Below are 19,390 nucleotides of genomic sequence, written 5' to 3'. Positions count from 1 at the left end.
GTGGCCAGCATGACTACGCCGCTTCTGGCGAACCAGAGCAGCGCACGGAAATGCCATTTACCTTCCCGCTGGAGCGGTACCTATTTATGTACTTGCACTTTGATGTGCTTTCGAACTGCTAGGTTGGCAGGAGCAGGGACCGAGCAACGGGAGCTCACCCCGTCGCGGGGATTCGAACTGCCGAACCTTCTGATCGGCAAGCCCTAGGCTCAGTGGTTTAACCCACAGCGCCACCCACGTCCCTTCAGTAGCTGAGGGCCTCATCAAACCTAAATCCAGCCTTTCCTGGGGGAGTCGCTTTGCTGTTTCATGGGGGCTTGCAAGTGGCAGATTGAAGTGCTTTGCTGTTTTAGAATAAAATCTTTAATCTTCTCACTCATTTGTGCATTTTGTATTGCTTCTGAATCTCCGTTTAAAAGAACCACCTTGCCTTTGGCAAGACAGTTAATTTTCCGAACTGGAGGTGAAACTGAAGACATGCAAGGGAATATGAAAGCAGTCTCCTCTACCAGGCTCACATACCCTGCGTGTGTCTCTCAGCACGTACACATTCCTGGCAGTCATTCATGCTGCCTTCTCAGCAGGAAGAGATTCCTGCCTCCTGGCAAACCTAAGTAGCTCTAAGGGAAGAGGGACCAGCCTGGGTATCTCTAGATGTTTCTGGACTCACTCCCTCTCATCCGCAGCTATTAGCCACATCAGCTGGTGTCAGGGAACTGCCATCGGCTCAGGGGCGAGAGGGGCAAAGCCAGATGGATTAAAGAGATCCCCCAAAGATCGTGGGAAGCAGCACCTCCTCAGCGGAGGAGAGTAACCACGCCTCCAGCGGAGAGGAGCTTCAGGGCTTGGAGGAGGTGAGGCGGTGCCAGGATACCTTGCCTGGGCAAAGTGGGGAGGAGAGAGGTCCTCCGTTACCCACGCCCTCCCTGCGCAGTAGGCTTCCGCGCCGAGAGGGGAGGCGCAGACTGGGCGTCAAGAAACTACTCTGCTGGGGAAGGTTTAAGGACCGCCCACTCACAGATTCTGCAGGGAATGAGCCAGCCATGGGAGAGTGGCGCTCTGCACAGAGAAAGTTTATTTTGGCATCAAAAGCAAGGCTTCACAGCCGAGCAGGGAGGCATTTGCCTACTTGCTCTCGAGCAACCCCTTGGTACCATAACACCTGGGGCTGAAGGTAGTTGGAGTCCAAGAAACATCTAGACTCTAGGGCCACCTGTGTTCTAAAAGAAAAGTACCGTATTTTTCGCTCTATAGGATGCACCTTTCCCCCTCCAAAAATGAAGGGGAAATGTGTGTGCGTCCTATGGAGTGAATGCAGGCTCCTTGGCTTCGCAGCGATGCACCTGACCTGGAAGCTGGAGCTTCTCCAGCTTCGCTGAAGGGGCGCTGCACCTTCTCCCTCTCTGCGTAGTGCCTCTCCTGTGACGGAGGAGAGAGAGAAAGCGCAGCTCCCCTTGAGCAACGCGCCTGTCCAGTGAAGCCGGAGGAGGAACAGAAGGGTCTTCTTCTGTTCATTCTCCAGCTTCGCTGAAGGGCGCTGTGCCTTCTCCCTCTCTGCGCAGCGCCTCTCCTGTGAAGGAGGGGTGCTGCGCAGAGAGAGAGAAGGCGCAGTGCCCCTTCAGCGACGCACCTGTCCTGGCTTCTGCTTTAGCCCTGCGCAGCCTCTTTGGGCAGGGGGAGCCTTCATCCCGCTGCCCTGAAGAGGCTTGGCGCGGTTATCCCAGAAGCCAGAACAGCCACACGGTATCCCAGAAGCCAGATCCCTCTTGCTGTTCTGGCTTCTGGGGCTCAGAATAATTTTTTCTTGTTTTCCGCCTCCCAAAACTAAGTGAGCCCTATGGTCCGGTGCGCCCTATGGTGCGAAAAATACGGTAAAAGTGTTTTGGGTTGGGATGAAGATCTCTCCAGCCACTCTGTGATGCCCTTGGAAGAAGCCTCCGCCTGAACCCCAACATCAAGAGGACTGAGAGGCAGCAAGAAACATCGTAACTGGACACTGGAAGGACCCAGCAGGAGTAAACATAGATTACTGTAGCAAAATTAAATATAAATACGTTTGTTTGTTTGTTTGTTTGTTTTGGAACACAAGAAAATCTTTGATTAAAAAAAAACTAATTGAGAAATAAGAGGACTGAGAGATCTCCTGATGACAGGAACTTGCCCATTATAATCCAGAATCTGATAAGTGCCCCCCAAAAAACTGTCACCCCAAAGAATAGTTTGGGTCCTCCTGATTGGTGTGTGAAGGTGTTGAATTCCAGATCCGATCCCCACTCCCACCTCACCACTGAAACGCGTTGTTTGCATTTAATCACTCTGAGAGTTTCCACCTAATCAGCATTCCCCACGCTGTCTGTGGGAAAAGAGCCCAGTTTAAATCGAAGGTACATTATAGTCCGTGTAACATCCATATTCGAACAGCAGACACGGGCTGCCCAAGATATTGATGTCAGCATTGGCAGATGTGAAAAGCTGGTGAAATGCAACCACCAACATCATTTTGTCATCAACACACACATGCAAAATAAGTCACAGACTGTGCCCATACCTTCTGTGATGTCAATAAAGTCTTTCAAATGCTCAACCTGGGCAACTACTTCTGTTGTATTGCTGGAAACAATAACCACATCAAAGGTGGACTTCAGAGCTTGCAGCGCTTGTGAGACCATCTTGAAGACATAAAACTCATTCACAACAAACTGGAGGAGAGAAATGGATAAAAAGCAGCAGTTAACTTGCAGCAGTTATTCCCAGACAATATTTCATGCTGCTAACCTTCACTAGTGAACTCCTTTAAAGATCTGCAGCCCAAATATGAACAATTAAAGAATCAATGCTCATTAATGTGAGTCATTCTGGACTCACAGCTGTCCATGGAAGTGCAGGTCAATTCTGTGTCCAGGGCAGCTGTCTACCAGCTCCATCTGGTACGCAGGCTGAGACCCTACCTGCCCGTGGACTGTCTTGCCAGAGTGGTGCATGCTCTGGTTATCTACCGCTTGGACTACTGCAATGCGCTCTACATGGGGCTTTGAAGCTGACCCAGAAACTACATTTAATCCAGAATGCGGCAGCTAGACTGGTGTCTGGGAGTGGCCACGCAGACCATATAACACCAGTCCCAAAAAACCTACATTGGCTCCCAGTACATTTCTGAGCACAGATCAAAGTGTTGGTACTGACCTTTAAAGCCTTAAACTGCCTCAGCCCAGTATACCTGAAGGAGCATCTCCACCCCCATCATTCAGCCCGGACACCGAGGTCCAGCTCCGAGAGCCTTCTGGCACTTCCCTCACTGCGAGAAGTGAAGCTACAAGGAACCAGGCAGAGGGCCTTCTCAGTAGTGGCGCCCGCCCTGTGGAACACCCTCCCATCAGATGTCAAGGAAATAAACAACTATCTGAAGGCAGCCCTGTTTTTAATGTTTGATGTTTTATCATGTTCTTAATATTCTGTTGGAAGCCACCCAGAGTGGCTGGGGAAACCCAGCCAGATGGGTGGGGTATTTTTTATTATTATTATTATTATTATTATTATTATTATTATTATTATTATTACAGATATCCCCATGAACAAAGGGCCGTTCATCTGAGAAGAGGAAGCTGGATCTTACACACACACACAGAGAGAGAGAGAGAGATTAACACATCTGCCCCATTGGAAATCAATAAATTGAGCTGCTCTTACCTACTCCGGAAAGCCATGTTGTTACTCCAAAATATCTCTCCACCCACCCAGAAAGAAACAGGGAATATTTTATTCACCATGTAGAGGCAGATGAGGGCAAGCACAGCCATGGAGATCATCCTGCTGGGGAACTGAAAATAAGGGTCCCATTCATATACATTCCGCCGGATCCAGGATTTCTGAGGCTGCCTGTTGGTGGGAAAGAACGTGTAAAGAGCACTGAAGTGACAAGGGAAGGTGGTCTGTGTGTGGAAACTGCTCTCAGAAAGTGGTCTACCCTCCTCCTAATTTCACCCCTACCACAGAATGTGGGCACCTAAAGCAGAGCTGTAGCTATGGGGGGTTGTGCCAAATTGGCTCTTTGACCCGGGTGAAATAAAGCCTAGAAGAAAAAAAAATTAAAAAATCAGCAGTTGCCTGTTCACCACTGTGATCCAGCATCCCTGGGTACCATTCTAATCTCATGGGGCCTCCTTACTATGTTAACTCTCAGGTCGCCTCCAAACTGCAGATGGGATTCAACTGCATAGTGGAAATTTAAAGGTAAAGGTAAAGGGACCCCTGACCATTAGGTCCAGTCGTGACCAACTCTGGGGTTGCAGCGCTCATCTCGCTTTACTGGCCGAGGGAGCCGGTGTACAGCTTCCAGGTCATGTGGCCAGCATGACAAAGCCGCTTCTGCCAAACCAGAGCTGTTTACCTTCCCGCCGGAGCGGTACCTATTTATCTACTTGCACTTTGACGTGCTTTCGAACTGCTAGGTTGGCAGGAGCTGGGACCGAGCAACGGGAGCTCACCCAGTCACGGGGATTCGAACCGCCGACCTTCCGATCAGCAAGTCCTGGGCTCTGTGGTTTAACCCACAGTGCCCCCTAACTTTTGACATTATTTTTTAGGGGGAAAACCTAGCCTTATACACAGAAAAATACGGTAGGGGTGTGGGTGTGTGATGGTGAGAGGCACTACCAGGGTGGTATAATGATTGATTGACAGAAAGTCATATAAACCCCATGCAAACAAATCAGGAAAAAGGTTCCCAGGAAGAGACCTCGGTCAACAGATGCTATTTTCTCCTGCCCAGGGATGGTGGGTAAGGCATCAGCTAACCTAGGAAAGGCAAGGGGGGAGACTGAAAATAGGGGCTGTCCCTAGCAGGGGCAGCTGGAGCTTATAAAACCCTCGATGCAGATTCCACTGTTATTATTTTTCTAGGCTAAAAAGGCAAATGCCCCTGGGACAGAATGACCCTGCTCACATCAGTGGAGGCTTCCTCATGAGCTGCTGGACATATTGAGCCTGGTGTGGTTCCATGACGGAGGCCTTCTCCTCCTGCAGGGAGAAGCAAAGAGATGCTTCATTATTCCAGGGAGCACATCTTTCAGCTGGAAGAGTCCAAAGGAGAGGACACCTTGAAATTAAGAACACGCTAAAGTGTCTGGGGACTAATCACATATTTACAAAATTATTGTTTCTTATTTATTAAATTACTGGCAACTGAATGGCAACTTCTGCGTTCCTGTGGAATATTTCGGCTGAAAAAACCTCCAGTGTCGCATCGCTTTACAGCGAGGCGGGAGGAGGGATGGGCAAGCAAAGTGAGAGCTGCACAAAGCGGGACAGAAGCCATGTAAGCGACTCTTGCTTTGCTTGCTTTAAAGCAAGAAAAGTGAGAGCCGCTTACATGCTCTGTGCAGAATATTTTTTTCTTGTTTTCCTCCTCTAAAAACTAGGTGCGTCTTATGGAGCGAAAAATACGGTACTTTCTATGGGAAAGCGCACCTTGGTTTTGGAACGCTTTGGTTTTGGAACGGACTTCCGGAACGGATTAAGTTTGAGAATGAAGGTACCACTGTATTAAAAGGCTAAAACTAGCCTATCCAAGCTCCCTCTTACGCTGCAAAGGAATAGCACTCTGCTGAGATCACTGTGAGGGAGGAAGGGTAATATCTAATAAAGATGTTCCCTCCTAGAATCTAATCAAATCCCAACTTTTACATCAGAAATGTTCCAGGTTATCTTTTTGTCCTGCTTTTTCCCTTTAGTGCAGGAGTGAAAGCAGCAATACTGAGGTAACATTGAGGCAGCATTGCAGAACAACCAATAAAGCAGAATGGTGCGCGGACAGTTCAGTACAAATCCACTCCTAATGCATTATTATTATTATTATTATTATTATTATTATTATTATTATTATTATTATTATTATTTCAGTGACTGGCAGCAGATTACTCTTCCCAAAGGAAAAATGAAAAAGACCAGTGGTACATGTGTAAGACAAACCTACTGGCCCAGTTAAGAATGCTATGCTAGTCTCTTCCAGAGTTCATTATATAAGTGTAAAGAATAAAAAGGGAGAAATTGGAGGGTTCCCTTTGATGCTGAAATACTCACACTTAGAGGAGGCAGCCGGAGTCGGTCCCGTGACGCTTTCACAAACATATGGACAAATCTGCCTAGCAGGAAAACATGGCAGAGCAAGGAAGGCCAGTAAAAAATAATATTTTCATATTCCCCGATGATCTGTGCAGAAAAAAATGTGGATTAAAAGGGTTATCTGTTGGTGCTGCAAATATTCAGTTGTATGCCCCAAGTAGAGTCCCAAATATTCCCCACTCAGATCTTAAAACCACAATGCTATCTCGTCAGCCCATGGTGGTCTGTTTTCAACAGTGTTCAACAAAGTGCCCAACAAAGTATTGAGTGTGCTTTAATGTGTTAGGCTACCGGCTCACAGAGCCAATGAGAAGCTACAAGAGTGTCACCATGCCTGGCATTCTGCCCACACTAAGCCTTCAAGTTGGCCAGTGGTGTTGGTTTGTCTGATAAAAAACACTATGATTGTGCAGCCTGAATTTGCCAGTATATAACTGAATCCCAGGTAACAATCTGTACTCTGGAAGCTCTCTCATTCATAGTATATGACTAAACTCCTGAAAAAGGCTAAAAACAATGTCCTTGATAAGTAGTTGTGATGTCAAACATCTTAGTATTATTGCCTAGCCCGACACTCACTTGTCCATGTGGGCACTGCACAATGTTCATGGCTATGATGGCAAACCTGTAAAATAAAATTAAAAAGGAGAGATACGATGGCATGTGTTGGTCTCCCCCAACCTTGTGCTTTGTGGATCTTACAGGAGATATTAACTGAGACAATTCACAGGTGCCACAGGAGAAACAAAGGTGTCTGTGAGCACTGCATTGGCAACGCTGGCAATGCATTAACCCCCTGGACGCAGGCATAACATTATATGATGCTTCTCTCCAGCTTCCCCACGTGCCCATCACACCCATGAGTGCCATTCTGGCCAGTTACCGTATTTTTCGCTCTATAAGACGCACTTTTTCTCTCTTAAAAACTAAGGGGGAAAGTCTGTGCATCCTATGGAGCGAATGCAGGGGGGAGGCAGGCAGCAAAAGCCTCCAAGAGCCGCACACAAGCTCTGTGCGGCTCTTGCGGGCTTTTCCCCAGGAGGGAGAAGGGACTGACGTGGCCAGTCAGTCCCTTCTCCCTCCTCATAGAAAAGCCCGCAGGAGCTGCACGCTTCTTAAAGGGTGCGCGGCTCCTGTGGGCTTTTGAGCAAAAGCTGTGCACCCTTTAAAAGGTGCGCGGCTTCTGCTGGCTTTTCTACGGGCTTTTCCCTTCTCCCTCCTCGTAGAAAAGCCTGCAGGAGCCGCGCACCCTTTAAAGGGTGCACAGCTTCCCTGAGGGGGGAGAAGGGGCTGACTGGCCGCATCAGTCCCTTCTCCCTCCTCATAGAAAAGCCCGCAGGAGCCGCGTGCTCCTTAAAGGGTGCGCAGCTCCTGTGGGCTTTTGCGGGAGGTGGGGGAATTGCCATAGCTGCGCGCAGCCTCTCCTGGCTGGAGAGGTTGCACGCGGCTAAAGAGGAAGCCAGGACAGTGAGTGGGATCCCGCTGGCTTTGCTCTTTGGGACTGGGGGGGGGAACCCGGGCTTCCCCCTGCAGCCCCGAGAAGCTCTTTGGGGCTGGGGGGGATATGTTTTTTTTCTTGATTTCCCCCTCTAAAAACTAGGTGCGCCTTATGGTCAGGTGCACCTTATGGAGCGAAAAATACGGTATCTCAAGCTGCTCACCAACTTCCTGTGTAAAGGAATCCAAGCGTGGCCCCCATGATGGAGAAATGTGTAGACAGGCAAGCGAAGAAAGGATAGGAGGAAAGGCCCACTTCTAGAGCCCCAGTGAGAAGAACAAAGGCTGTAAGAAGATGAAAACAGATAATTCGATCCTCATATTAGGAAACTGCAGTGGGCGTAAACAAATGATGATTATTTTATCATTTATTAAATATGTATACCGCCCTATACCCGCAGGTCTCTGGGCTATTCACAACATAAAATCCCAATCTAAAAACACAAAATACTTAATAAAAATTAGAACAAGAACAACCTAATAATCCCCCCCACACACACACCCTTCCACAATACATTTTAAAAAGGCATTAGATGTCAATCAGCCAAAGGCCTGGTTAAAGAGGAACGTGTTTGCCTGTTGCCTAAAGGTAATAATATAAACACAGACAACTGGGAAACTTTGCAGCGTGTTATCTCTCCGTCTGTATCTGTCACGGCTTTTGCTGGTGTCAGCAAAAGAGGTTTAAAGACTGTCTCAAGGCAAATCTAAAAAAAAAAATGTAGTATATACACTGACAACTGGGAAACACTGGCCTGGGAGTGCTCCAATTGGAGAACATCATTTTCCAAAGATGTCATGGGCTTTGAAGACTCTCAAATGCAGGAGGAAGGGGAGAAATGTGCTAAGAGGAAGGCATGTTTGGCAAATCCACACCGTGATCAGCTCCTGTCCGGAAACCAATGTCCCCACTGTGGAAGGACATGTGGATCCATAATTTGCCTCCACAGTCACTTACAGACTCACTGTTAAGACTGTGTTCACGGAAGACAATCTTACTCGGCTACGAGTGATCGCCAAAGAAGAAGAAAGTTGCATAATGAAGGCACCAGCCAAAGCTCACTGGGGAGAGCATTCTACAAACAGGGAGCCACTGCAGAAAAGGCCTATCCTTGTGTTGTCACCCTCCAAAGGAGTTTCATATTAGGGAGGTTCATAGCTTGGGGGTGGAGCACAGATGGAAGCTGTAATCCAGGGGTCAGCAACCTAAGGCCCATGGGCCAGAAGCGGTCCACGAAGGTCATTTGACCAGCCCACGAGACGCCCCTGAACTGAGTGGCCTGCTCACGTGCTGTGCTAAACCGGCGCGGCACAGGCACTCACTTCCGCAGCGCTGAAAATCGTGTCTGCGCAGAAGCTGAAAATCGTGGGCAGGTGTGCTCATGCGCATGCACGATCCGGCCCACAGAGGGATCTCCATGGGACCAATCCAGCCCAAGTAAGATAAACCTTGCTGACCCCTGCTGTAGTCGAACATATCTGAAGGGCAGCAGCTTGGGGACACACAGCTTCCTCAACCAGGGACTCGATGAAGAACCCAACTGATGTATGTACCAGGCTAGCATTTCTCAGCAGGGGCCTCTTACCTTTTGCCCATCTGAACTTGCTGGGCAGTGGGAGGTAGCCTTCCGAAAACAGAATCATGACTTTGTTGGCTGTAGCTCCAAAGGCAAAGCCCAGGGACCACCGATTGCTGAATGCCCCCGTAAAATCCAAGGGTCTGTGAACAAAAAGACATTCATGCTCCATGGGAAAGTAACAGCAACCCACTAGCAGGTGGATGGCCTCTTCAGGGTGGTTAAAATAACAAACAACTATTATCATGGTTATCTTCAGCTACAATGTATTTCCATTTACAATCGTGCCTTGGATCTCAAACGCCTTGGTACTTGCACGTTTTGGCTCCCGAATGCCACAAACCCGGAAGTAAGTGTTCTGGTTTGCACAGGGCCTTTTCGGTGGTGGCGCCCGCCCTGTGGAATGCCCTCCCATCAGATGTCAAAGAAATAAACACCTATCTGACTTTTAGAAGACATCTGAAGGCAGTCCTGTTTAGGGAAGCTTTTAATGTTTGATGTTTTATCGCTTTATTATTATTAATAATAATATTCTGTTGGGAGCGACCCAGAGTGGCTGGGGAAACCCAGGCACATGGGTGGGGTATAAAGAAATAAAATTATTATTATTATTAGGTATACAACTAGTGTTGGTAAAAGAATTAACCAGTGGGAAATAAAGCAATTACCATATTTTTTGCTCTATAAGATGCACCAGACCACAAGACGCACCTAGTTTTTGGAGGAGGAAAACAAGAAAAAATATTCTGAATCTCAGAAGCCAGAACAGCAAGAGGGATCGCTGCGCAGTGAAAGCAGCAATCCCTCTTGCTGTTCTGGCTTCTGGGATAGCTGCGCAGCCTGCATTCGTTCCATAAGATGCACACACATTTCCCCTTACTTTTGAGGAGGGAAAAAGTGAGTCTTAGAGAGCAAAAAATACGTTATACAGGACACACACATCAGTTCTTCTGCCAAGTCTTCTGCACTCCTCTTTCTCCAGCCTAAACCCTCTTTCTGTGAACCAGTGGCCAAAGGCGCTCTGAGGCAATGTTCTCATTGTGACCGGTTTATGTTTACTGCAGCAAAGTGCCTTTCAGGGAGACTCACATGACCATTCCGCATCTCCTGTTGAGAAGAGGCCATTTTTCATCTAGCCAGCTTCTCCTAGCTCTTTTTTCAAGACAGGACAGCACCACAATGATGACAATCTACAAGAAGGGGGGAAATGAATGCAGACATGTCAAGCGATAGACTATCAGCCAATTGCGAGTTGGTAGCCAGATTACTCAACTTACTGATGGAAGAAGTGAACAATGCAGGAAGAGTTCCATGTCCACTGAACTTGTGCAGGTTTCATTTTTCAATTGCCTGCTCAGGAAACACAAATGTAGATTAAAAAATTATCTGAAAGCTAGATGAAGATTCCATTTCCCTTAAGATCGTTTCATAAGCTCTGGAGCTGGAGAAAATCTCGACAACAGCTAACAATGAGCTTATGCTTTTGGAAAGAAATTGCTTGAGAAGCCATTTTCAGGGGCAACAAATAGGCAATAGATCTAGCGTATTTTTCGCTTTATAGGACGCACCGGACCATAGGAGGGGGAGAACAGGGGGGGGGAAATTCTCCGCCTCTCTGCTCAGCGCCCCTTAAGCAAAGCGGTAGGAGAAACGGAACCCCTTCCATTTCTCCTCCCGCTTCACTGAAGGGGCACTGCACAGAGAGGGAAAACTGTGCAGCGCCTCTCCAGCGAAGCGAAGCCTGGAGAGCAAGAGGGATCGGTGTGCACTGACCCCTCTCGCTCTCCAGGCTTCAGGCGGCTATCCGCAAGCCTTCGGAGTGCAGCGGGAACTCCTGCTGCGCTCCGAAGGCTTGCGGATAGCTGCCTGAAGCCCCCGGAGCGCAGCCTTTGAAGCCTCCGCAGAATAGCAGGGTGCCTTCACCCCGCTGCCCTGCGGAGGCTTTGCGCAGCTAACCCCAAGCTAGAACAGCGAGACGGAGCACTGCGCAGCGAGACGGTGCGCTGCGCAGCGCTCCCTCTCCCTGTTCTGGCTTTGGGCTTAGCCGCACAGCCTGCATTTGCTCTATAGGATGCACACACATTTCCCCTTAATTTTTGGAGGGGGAAAAGTGCGTCCTATAGAGCAAAAAATATGGCAGATTGTGTGTAGACTACATAGAAAAAATGAGGATAGCAGGTGAAGCTACTTGGCTGTCAAAAGATAGGTAATGCACAGATGTATCCAATCTGCATGTGCAGGTTTGAGTAATGAAGGGTGAAATAAACGAAAATCTGCCCTTATTCCCTTATGGGGGACACAAGAGCACTCATAGAGTCCTTTGCAGGTTCTCCATCGGTCGGAGATAAGAACAGAGGCCAACCAGAGAATATTGAGAAGCAAAGCAGCTAGTAAGCCTGATCTTTATTGAACTGTTGAAACAGGGTGCCCCCTTCACACACAGGAGAAGGAGGAGGACCCAGAACAAAGGTGTGTCTGCCCTTATATAGACATTTTAAATCGCCCACCTTGGAGTCCAAGACCACCCCCAGAAACATCATACCTACATCACAGAAGGGTGGACTACAGCAGAAATCTGAGTGGGTTGTTTACCTCATAATCTGAGTGGGTTATTTACCTCCTGTCTGGCAAGTTACCTGTTAATGCTTACTTGATTGGATACCCTGGGGAGCCTGGCCAGTCTTTTGTAATGATAAATACTTAGTTCCTGAGCCAGGTCATAAAGGTAAAGGTAAAGGTACCCCTGCCCGTACGGGCCAGTCGTGTCCGACTCTGGGGTTGTGCGCCCATCTCGCTCAAGAGGCCGGGAGCCGGCGCCATCCGAAGACACTTCCAGGTCACGTGGCCAGCGTGACGAAGCTGCTCTGGCGAGCCAGCACCAGCACAGCACACGGAAACGCCATTTACCTTCCCGCTATAAAGCAGTACCTATTTATCTACTTGCACTTAGGGGTGCTTTCGAACTGCTAGGTGGGCAGGAGCTGGGACCGAAAGACGGGAGCTCACCCCGCCATGGGGATTCGAACCACCGACCATGCGATCGGCAAGCCCTAGGTGCTGAGGTTTTACCCACAGCGCCACCCGCGTCCCGAGCCAGGTCATAGACTCACCCTATTCATACACAGACATACCCTTAAGACAGGATTTGTGAAGGAAAAGACAATGGGGAGGCTTTTCCATTTGACTTTGCAGAGCAAACATTTGGTCAGTTTGAGAGTCAAAAATGGTGTTAAAGAAGGATAGAATTTTTTTTATGTATGCTACAGCAGCAGCAAGAATACTGATCGCAAAGTATTGGAAGACACAAGATCTACCCACCCGGGAAGAATGGCAGATGAAGATGATGGATTACATGGAACTGGCGGAAATGACTGGCAGAATCCGAGACCAGGGAGAAGAATCGGTAGAAGAAGGTTGGAAGAAATTTAAAGACTATCTACAGAAACATTGTAAAATTAAGGAATGTTAGAAGGATGCTGGAATGAAGTTATGTGGTTTTAGCAGTAATGTTATAAAGGAGTATGTAAAAATGGGTTGTTAACAGGTGATAATGTAAAGTTATAACATATTAAGATAAATGATTAAGATAAAAACAAAGATGGAAAGGATTTGCTGAATTAACTAATTGAACTAGAATACAAAAAAGGGAGGTGTGAGGAGGTCAAGGAAACAAGTAAATGAAAGATACGATATGGAAAAATTGATTTGCTTTTAATTGTTTTTATTTTTCAGTATTTTGTATTTTTTGTTTTATTATTTTTTCTTATTTTTGTAATTTTTTGAAACTTCAATAAATATTACTTAAAAAAAAAGAGAGTCAAAAATGGTTACAGGGCTATTTTTCCTGTGCTGCTTCAGACATGTGGTGTATATATTTATGTATGTGTTTGCTTGGTACATTTATTATATATATAAAGGTCTGTATAGTTAAAGCTATGGTTTTCCCAGTAGTGATGTATGGAAGTGAGAGCTGGACCATAAAGAAGGCTGATCGCCGAAGAATTGATGCTTTTGAATTATGGTGCTGGAGGAGACTCTTGAGAGTCCCATGGACTGCAAGAAGATCAAACCTCTCCATTCTGAAGGAAATCAGCCCCAAGTGCTCACTGGAAGGACAGATCCTGAAGCTGAGGCTCCAATACTTTGGCCACCTCATGAGAAGAGAAGACTCCCTGGAAAAGACCCTGATGTTGGGTAAGATGAAAGCCACTAGGAGTAGGGGATGACAGAGGACAAGATGGTTGGGCAGTGTTCTTGAAGCTACGAACATGAGTTTGACCAAACTGCAGGAGGCAGTGGAAGACAGGAGGGCCTGGCATGGTCTGGTCCATGGGGTCACGAAGAGTTGGACACGACTAAACAACAACAAATAAGACCTTAATTTTTTTATTTCAAGGGATTGAGGGACACTGAGGGGTTTTTGTTTTCATTTAACAAGGAGAAATAGCACAGATGGGTAAAACACAGGAGCTAACACCAAAATGCTGACATAACAGGGCCTTTCCCAACTCCCGTCTCACTGTATTCAAACTTCCATGCCCCCTCAGTATCTCTCCATCCCTGCTTTACTCAAACCTCTGCTTGTTATGTACTGAAGTTCTCACCCTGGGCCAGGAGGGGGGATACTGTAGATAAGTTATGCAAATGAAGGATCGAAAGTGACGTTCAGTGATTGGATAGTTTAGAACGTTGCAACAGTTGCGATTGTTCTGGCTGACTGAGCTCCTCAGTTCAGTTCAGTTCCAGCTTACAAATAAAGAGCTGCTTTGGAAGAATCGCTGTGTCGTCTGATATGTTCGCCCACAACTTAACACTGCTGTTGTTGGAAAACACTGCTTTTCTCTCAGCTGCTCTCCCTCCTCACTGCAGTTGTGCAACCTGCCTTCTCTTTTCCTCCTCTCCCCTCCCCTGACTTCATGCAAATCCAGGATTGTGATGCAGCACTACAAATGGGGGGGGGGAGGCTGCACAATGACAGCTTTGCCTTTTTATGTATATATGAAGAAACAGACTGTTTTCATGTTTCCCCTTTCTGCAATAAACAGCCGTTTCTGATTCTCTCTCTCTTTCTGCTTCTACTGACAGGAGAAAACATTCCTTGAAGTTAAACATCTGCAAAGTGCCATGGAGAGACAGGCAAAGGTCAAGATAATGAGACGCTAATCTTATTGACAGTGTTCGGAGGAACCTGGTACCTTTTTTCGTTTTCTCCAGTCAGAACCCTCTTCAAAGCTCTGTAAACCAACCAGAGCCATTTCAACTTGATATTATGATAGGCAGCATTGCAGGGCTGGCAAAGGAGGAAGAAATAACACTCCCAAACATGGGTTAGTCCTGAATGACGCTAATTATTATTATATTTATTTATTTATTATTTATTTATTTATTTATATCCCGCCCTCCCTGGCCAGAGCCAGGCTCAGGGTGGCTAACACCAGTAAAATTACAATTTAAAAAAGCCAATTTAAAATACAGGTTAAAATATAATTTAAAATGCAGCCTCATTTTATTAGTAGCCCATAGATCAAAACCATAAGGGGAGGGAAACATAAGGGTCAGACTGAGTCCAAACCGAAGGCCAGGGGGAACAGCTCTGTCTTGCAGGCCCTGCGGAAAGATGTCAAGTCCCGCAGGGCCCTGGTCTCTTGTGACAGAGCGTTCCACCAAGTTGGGGCCAGTACTGAAAAGGCTCTGGCACTAGTTGAGACCAATCTAACCACCTTGCGACTTGGGACCTCCAAGGTGTTGTCATTTGTGGACCTTAAGGTCCTCCGCGGGGCATACCAGGAGAGGCGGTCCCATTTGAAGAATAACCCATCGAAGACCATGCAGCTCCACAGTTGCAAGGTAGGAGATTTCAAGGGAAGAAAATGTGTGTCGCCAGCAAACAAGCAAATCACCACCAAAAGCACACAGTTCTTTTCCCAACGAACCACACAATTTGATGCTGCCACCCCCCCCCAACAAACTAGGAGACAGATTTGGAGCCTAGGACTTGCCGATCAGAAGGTTGGCGGTTCAAATCCCCACAACGGTATGAGCTCCTGTTGCTCGGTCCCTGCTCCTGCCAACCTAGCAGTTCGAAAGCATGTCAAAGTACAAGTAGATAAATAGCTACCACTCCAGCGGGAAGGTAAACGGCGTTTCCGTGCGCTGCTCTGGTTTGCTCTGTCTTAATCATGCTGGCTCCATGACCCGGAAGCTGTATGCCGGCTCCCTTGGCCAATAAAGCGAGATGAGCGCCACAACCCCAGAGTCGGCCACGACTGGACCTAATGGTCAGGGTTCCCTTTAAATAAGAGGACAGGAGGGACGTAAAGCGTTGCTTTGAAAAGCAGGGACTCTCAAACCTGCCTCCAGCTCTCCCTGTTACAATCATCAGTGGGAGGTAACTGTTTAAGCTCATCCACTGATTCGTCCTAACAAATGCCCCCAACTCATCTATTTCTCCCCCAGTCTGGCTAATTCCTGGAGAGCATTTGCAGGGGAGAAATAGATTTGCATACCCTCCAACATTCCTCAGATGAAAATAGGGACATTTTCCACACACATACATCCAGCAACTGACACTTATTTTGACCCCCCATTTTTTGTCGCCGTCCCCCCTCCCCACAGAGCATTTCCTATCAGAAGAAGAGCCGCCACCACTTCACCCACAGGACGCAGCACACGTGCGCTCCACCATCCTGAGAAACGCCCCAATTTAATTTAATTTTAGTCTTTGGTAGATTTAAAAAAAGAACACTGCACACCAATAAATTTGATTCCCTCCCCCTCTTGCTTTTTCCTTTCTTTTTCCTTTCTCCTCCTGTGATGAGGCTGCATTTTAATATTTTAATGTTTCAATATTTTAATGTTGTATTTTAATCTGCCCTGAGCCCTGAGCCCGGCCTTGGCTGGGGAGGGCGGAGTATAAATAAAAATTATTATTATTATTATTATTAAATGAATTTTAGAAAGGGGCAAGATTAGACGCAGGTGCGCAAAGTGTTTTTAAAAATATATATTCAAAACTCCTTGTGCTCCTCTCCTCTCCCCTTTTCCTGCCCTCTCCCTGCATCTCAGAGGTGGCACATCTGGCAAGGGTGGGCCATGTCAGTGGACCCCCCCCCCATCATTCAGTTTGTACAAACACAACACACACAACATACGCAACGTTTCTGTTATAAATTCATAGTAAATCAACCATACATCGGATTTACACTGGTCCACTTTTAGTTTACTCCATGAAGGAAGGACTATCAAAGGGGGATGGTTTGATACAGGGCGGCCATAATCCCTTAACCATACCAGCACATACACAGGAGCCCTACCCAGTTGGCATGACAACCTTGATGGTCCCAGACAGAAGACCATCCAGGTCACAAAGGACTTGCATATGGGAGTGGATTCAACATGGACTGGAACAAAGGACAATGATCAGATCTTCCCTCTGGGGGCAGGAAACTGCCAACTCCCTTTTTGTCCTCTGGAAATGACTCATGGGGAGGGGGAAAGGAGGAACCAGCCAGGTGACAGGACACTCAGGTTACCTCCACAACTCCTCCCTCAACCCCTCCTTTTTGTGATGTAGTCTTAGGGGTGTAGTTTGGGGGGTTAGTAACTAATAAAAGTTGGGGTCTTCTTTTGTTCTGAGCTTCCATTTTGCTTCATCTTGTTGTGGGTGGGAGTCCTGTCGCGACAGTATCCAATAAAGGCCAAGCCTACAGGCTGCTGTTTTGCTCCAAGTTATCCTGGTTGGTGTCTTTGTTTTTGTCCAAGGGAGCCCTCGGATTTTTTCCGTTAACATCAGTGACAGCCTCTCTTCCTCCTTGCCTGCTCTCCAGCAACCACTACCAGCTGCCTAAAGGAGGAGGCCAGCTACGGTGGCCGTGGAGAGGCAACAGGGTGCTCCCTCACAGCTGCCGCTGTCACCATTTAAGACAAGCGCCAATTCATCCTCCTCTCTGAGCTTGGTGGTGGTGGCACTGGTGGGGGAAACAGGGAACGTTCTGAGATCAGATTGGAAGCTGGGATGGCTTCTGTAATTCCAGGACTCACCCTGGAAAATAGGGACACTCAGAGGGTAGGAGATGGTAGTTACAGTGGTACCTCAGGTTACATACGCTTCAGGTTTACATACGCTTCAGGTTACAGACTCCACTAACCCAGAAACAGTGCTTCAGGTTAAGAACTTTGCTTCAGGATGAGAACAGAAATCGTGCTCCGGCGGCGCGGCAGCAGCAAGAGGCCCCATTAGCTAAAGTGGTGCTTCAGGTTAAGAACAGTTTCAGGTTAAGTATGGACCTCCGGAACGAATTAAGTACTTAACCTGAGGTACCACTGTATGTCCCTTCTCCCATTGACTGATGATACTCTGCAACTGACCTCAATTCCCCCCACTTTAGCATTATTGCAGGAATTTATGTATAGGTTGGGGGAGGGTTCCCCCCTCCAGCAGATATCATGCACCTGCAGCCCACTACCAAAACCAGCACAATCGCTTTTGTGACTTTTATGATTTGTCCCTACAAAACACTTCATCACAGTTTCTTCCTATCTATTCCAAGGGCCTTTGCTGCACGATACCAAATGTAACAATTAACTGATCAATGTATCTATGTACTGGCTCAATGGAAAACTTCAGAAATTCATATAGACATGTGAGCTCAGCTACTCAGCAGCCCCTCTGCCTGAGTGATAATCCCTGGCATCCTGATACCTGAGTGCCAGACAGGTAGCCATTCCAGAAATAACAAACCTAGATGAAGACAAAAGGGTGTGATGAACTTGGCTGGGAAACAGGGAAATGTAAATATCCTTTTTGTTACATTTGATGGGTGTTTGGTGGAGGGCAAGGGGAACCATGGGGCAGGGTCCAGGATGCTCAGATTCCTGCCACCAGACCTCCCCTTTCATGATGTAACCGTAATGTATAAGTGATGTAGTTTGGGGGGGGTGACATGGGGATTAGCAGCTAATAAAATTTTGGGGGCTCTTTTGTTAGGGGCTTCCATCTTGTTCCACCTGGTGGCAGGTGGGAGTCCTGTCGCGACAGTCTTCAGTAAAGACCAAGCCTACTGGCTGCTGTTTTGCTCTGGTATTCCTGGCTGGTGTCCTTGTTTTTTGTCCAAAGGAGCCCTCAGATTTCTCCGTTAACAGCATTAACAGGCAACCATGAGGCAGAGGATCCTATTCTTATTTGGGAATGCATAGCTCATGGCATACTTTCTTGGGCTCCATGATCACTGCAGATGGTGACAGCAGCCACGAAATTAAAGGATGCCTGCTTCTTGGGAGAAAAGGAATGACAAACCTAGACAGCATCTTAAAAAGTAGAGACATCACCTTGCCAACAAAGGTCCGTATAGTAAAAGCTATGGTTTTCCCAGTAGTGATGTATGGAAGTGAGAGCTGGATCATAAAGAAGGCTGATCGCCGAAGAATGGATGCCTTTGAATTATGGTGCTGGAGGAGACTCTTGAGAGTCCCATGGACTGCAAGAAGAACAAACCTATCCATTCTGAAGAAAATCAGCCCTGAGTGCTCACTGGAAGGACAGATCCTGAAGCTGAGGCTCCAAGACTTTGGCCACCTCATGAGAAGAGAAGACTCCCTGGAAAAGACCCTGATGTTGGGAAAGATGGAGGGCACAAAGAAAAGGCGACAACAGAGGACGAGATGATTGGATAGTGTTCTTGAAGCTACCAGCAGGAGTTTGACCAAACTGCGGGAGGCAGTGGAAGACAGGAGTGCCTGGTGTGCTCTGGTATAGGGGGTCACCAAGAGTCGGACACGACTAAACGACTAAACAACAACAGCTCATGGGTTGTGGTTGATTCAATATTGGAGTTATCTAGAACCCAGAATTACTAAGGGCAGGAAAATGCAGCCCAAGCACCCCACTCAAACTTACCATTCCTCAGCCGCCATGCTGAGCAATTCTGCACTCAATTCCAGAGGCACATCTAAGCACAACTATTCACGTGCCAGGGATCCGGGTGTGTTTCTCTCTGCCTTCCTTCTCTTCCAGCAAGAATTCTGCAGTGCAGTCTTTGATTTTCCCTGGGATTCCGAAGGGAAGCCTGTGTCAGTTTGCAACACCCACTGAGCTTGCCATGGACAGAAAGCAAACATCGGGTTAAATATTTACTTCATACAAGCATAAAGAAAATGTTGCATATCCTGCAGCCTGCCTGTTGAGAAGTTTCCTGAAT

The 19,390-nt window shown here is 47.4% G+C and overlaps 1 protein-coding gene across 3 annotated transcripts in view; it reads right to left on the bottom strand.

The window, feature by feature from the left end:
* Positions 1-19,366, bottom strand: part of LOC310752622 (stimulated by retinoic acid gene 6 protein-like) — a 29,921-nt gene extending 10,555 nt beyond the window's left edge. Inside the window, exons 1-10 of one of the 3 annotated variants that reach the window (XR_014542999.1) lie at positions 19,090-19,366; positions 10,472-10,544; positions 10,284-10,384; positions 9,204-9,337; positions 7,782-7,902; positions 6,700-6,745; positions 6,079-6,207; positions 4,943-5,016; positions 3,765-3,876; positions 2,549-2,699 (exon numbers count right to left, since the gene is read on the bottom strand). Coding sequence is in view for 2 of the 3 variants with exons in the window: in XM_083593427.1 (XP_083449553.1) it covers positions 2,549-2,699; positions 3,765-3,876; positions 4,943-5,016; positions 6,079-6,207; positions 6,700-6,745; positions 7,782-7,902; positions 9,204-9,337; positions 10,284-10,384; positions 10,472-10,544; positions 19,090-19,106 (958 nt within the window). In the remaining variant the exon portion in view is untranslated. The remainder of the gene's footprint in view (positions 1-2,548; positions 2,700-3,764; positions 3,877-4,942; positions 5,017-6,078; positions 6,208-6,699; positions 6,746-7,781; positions 7,903-9,203; positions 9,338-10,283; positions 10,385-10,471; positions 10,545-19,089) is intronic. The other 2 variants (XM_083593427.1, XM_083593426.1) reach the window with 2 other exon arrangements.
* Between the last annotated feature and the right edge of the window lie 24 nt (positions 19,367-19,390).

The sequence above is a fragment of the Podarcis filfolensis genome (assembly GCF_964270895.1).
Source record: "Podarcis filfolensis genome assembly, chromosome: 17".
NCBI lineage: Eukaryota > Metazoa > Chordata > Lepidosauria > Squamata > Lacertidae > Podarcis > Podarcis filfolensis.
This window is presented reverse-complemented; position numbering and strand designations above follow the sequence as displayed.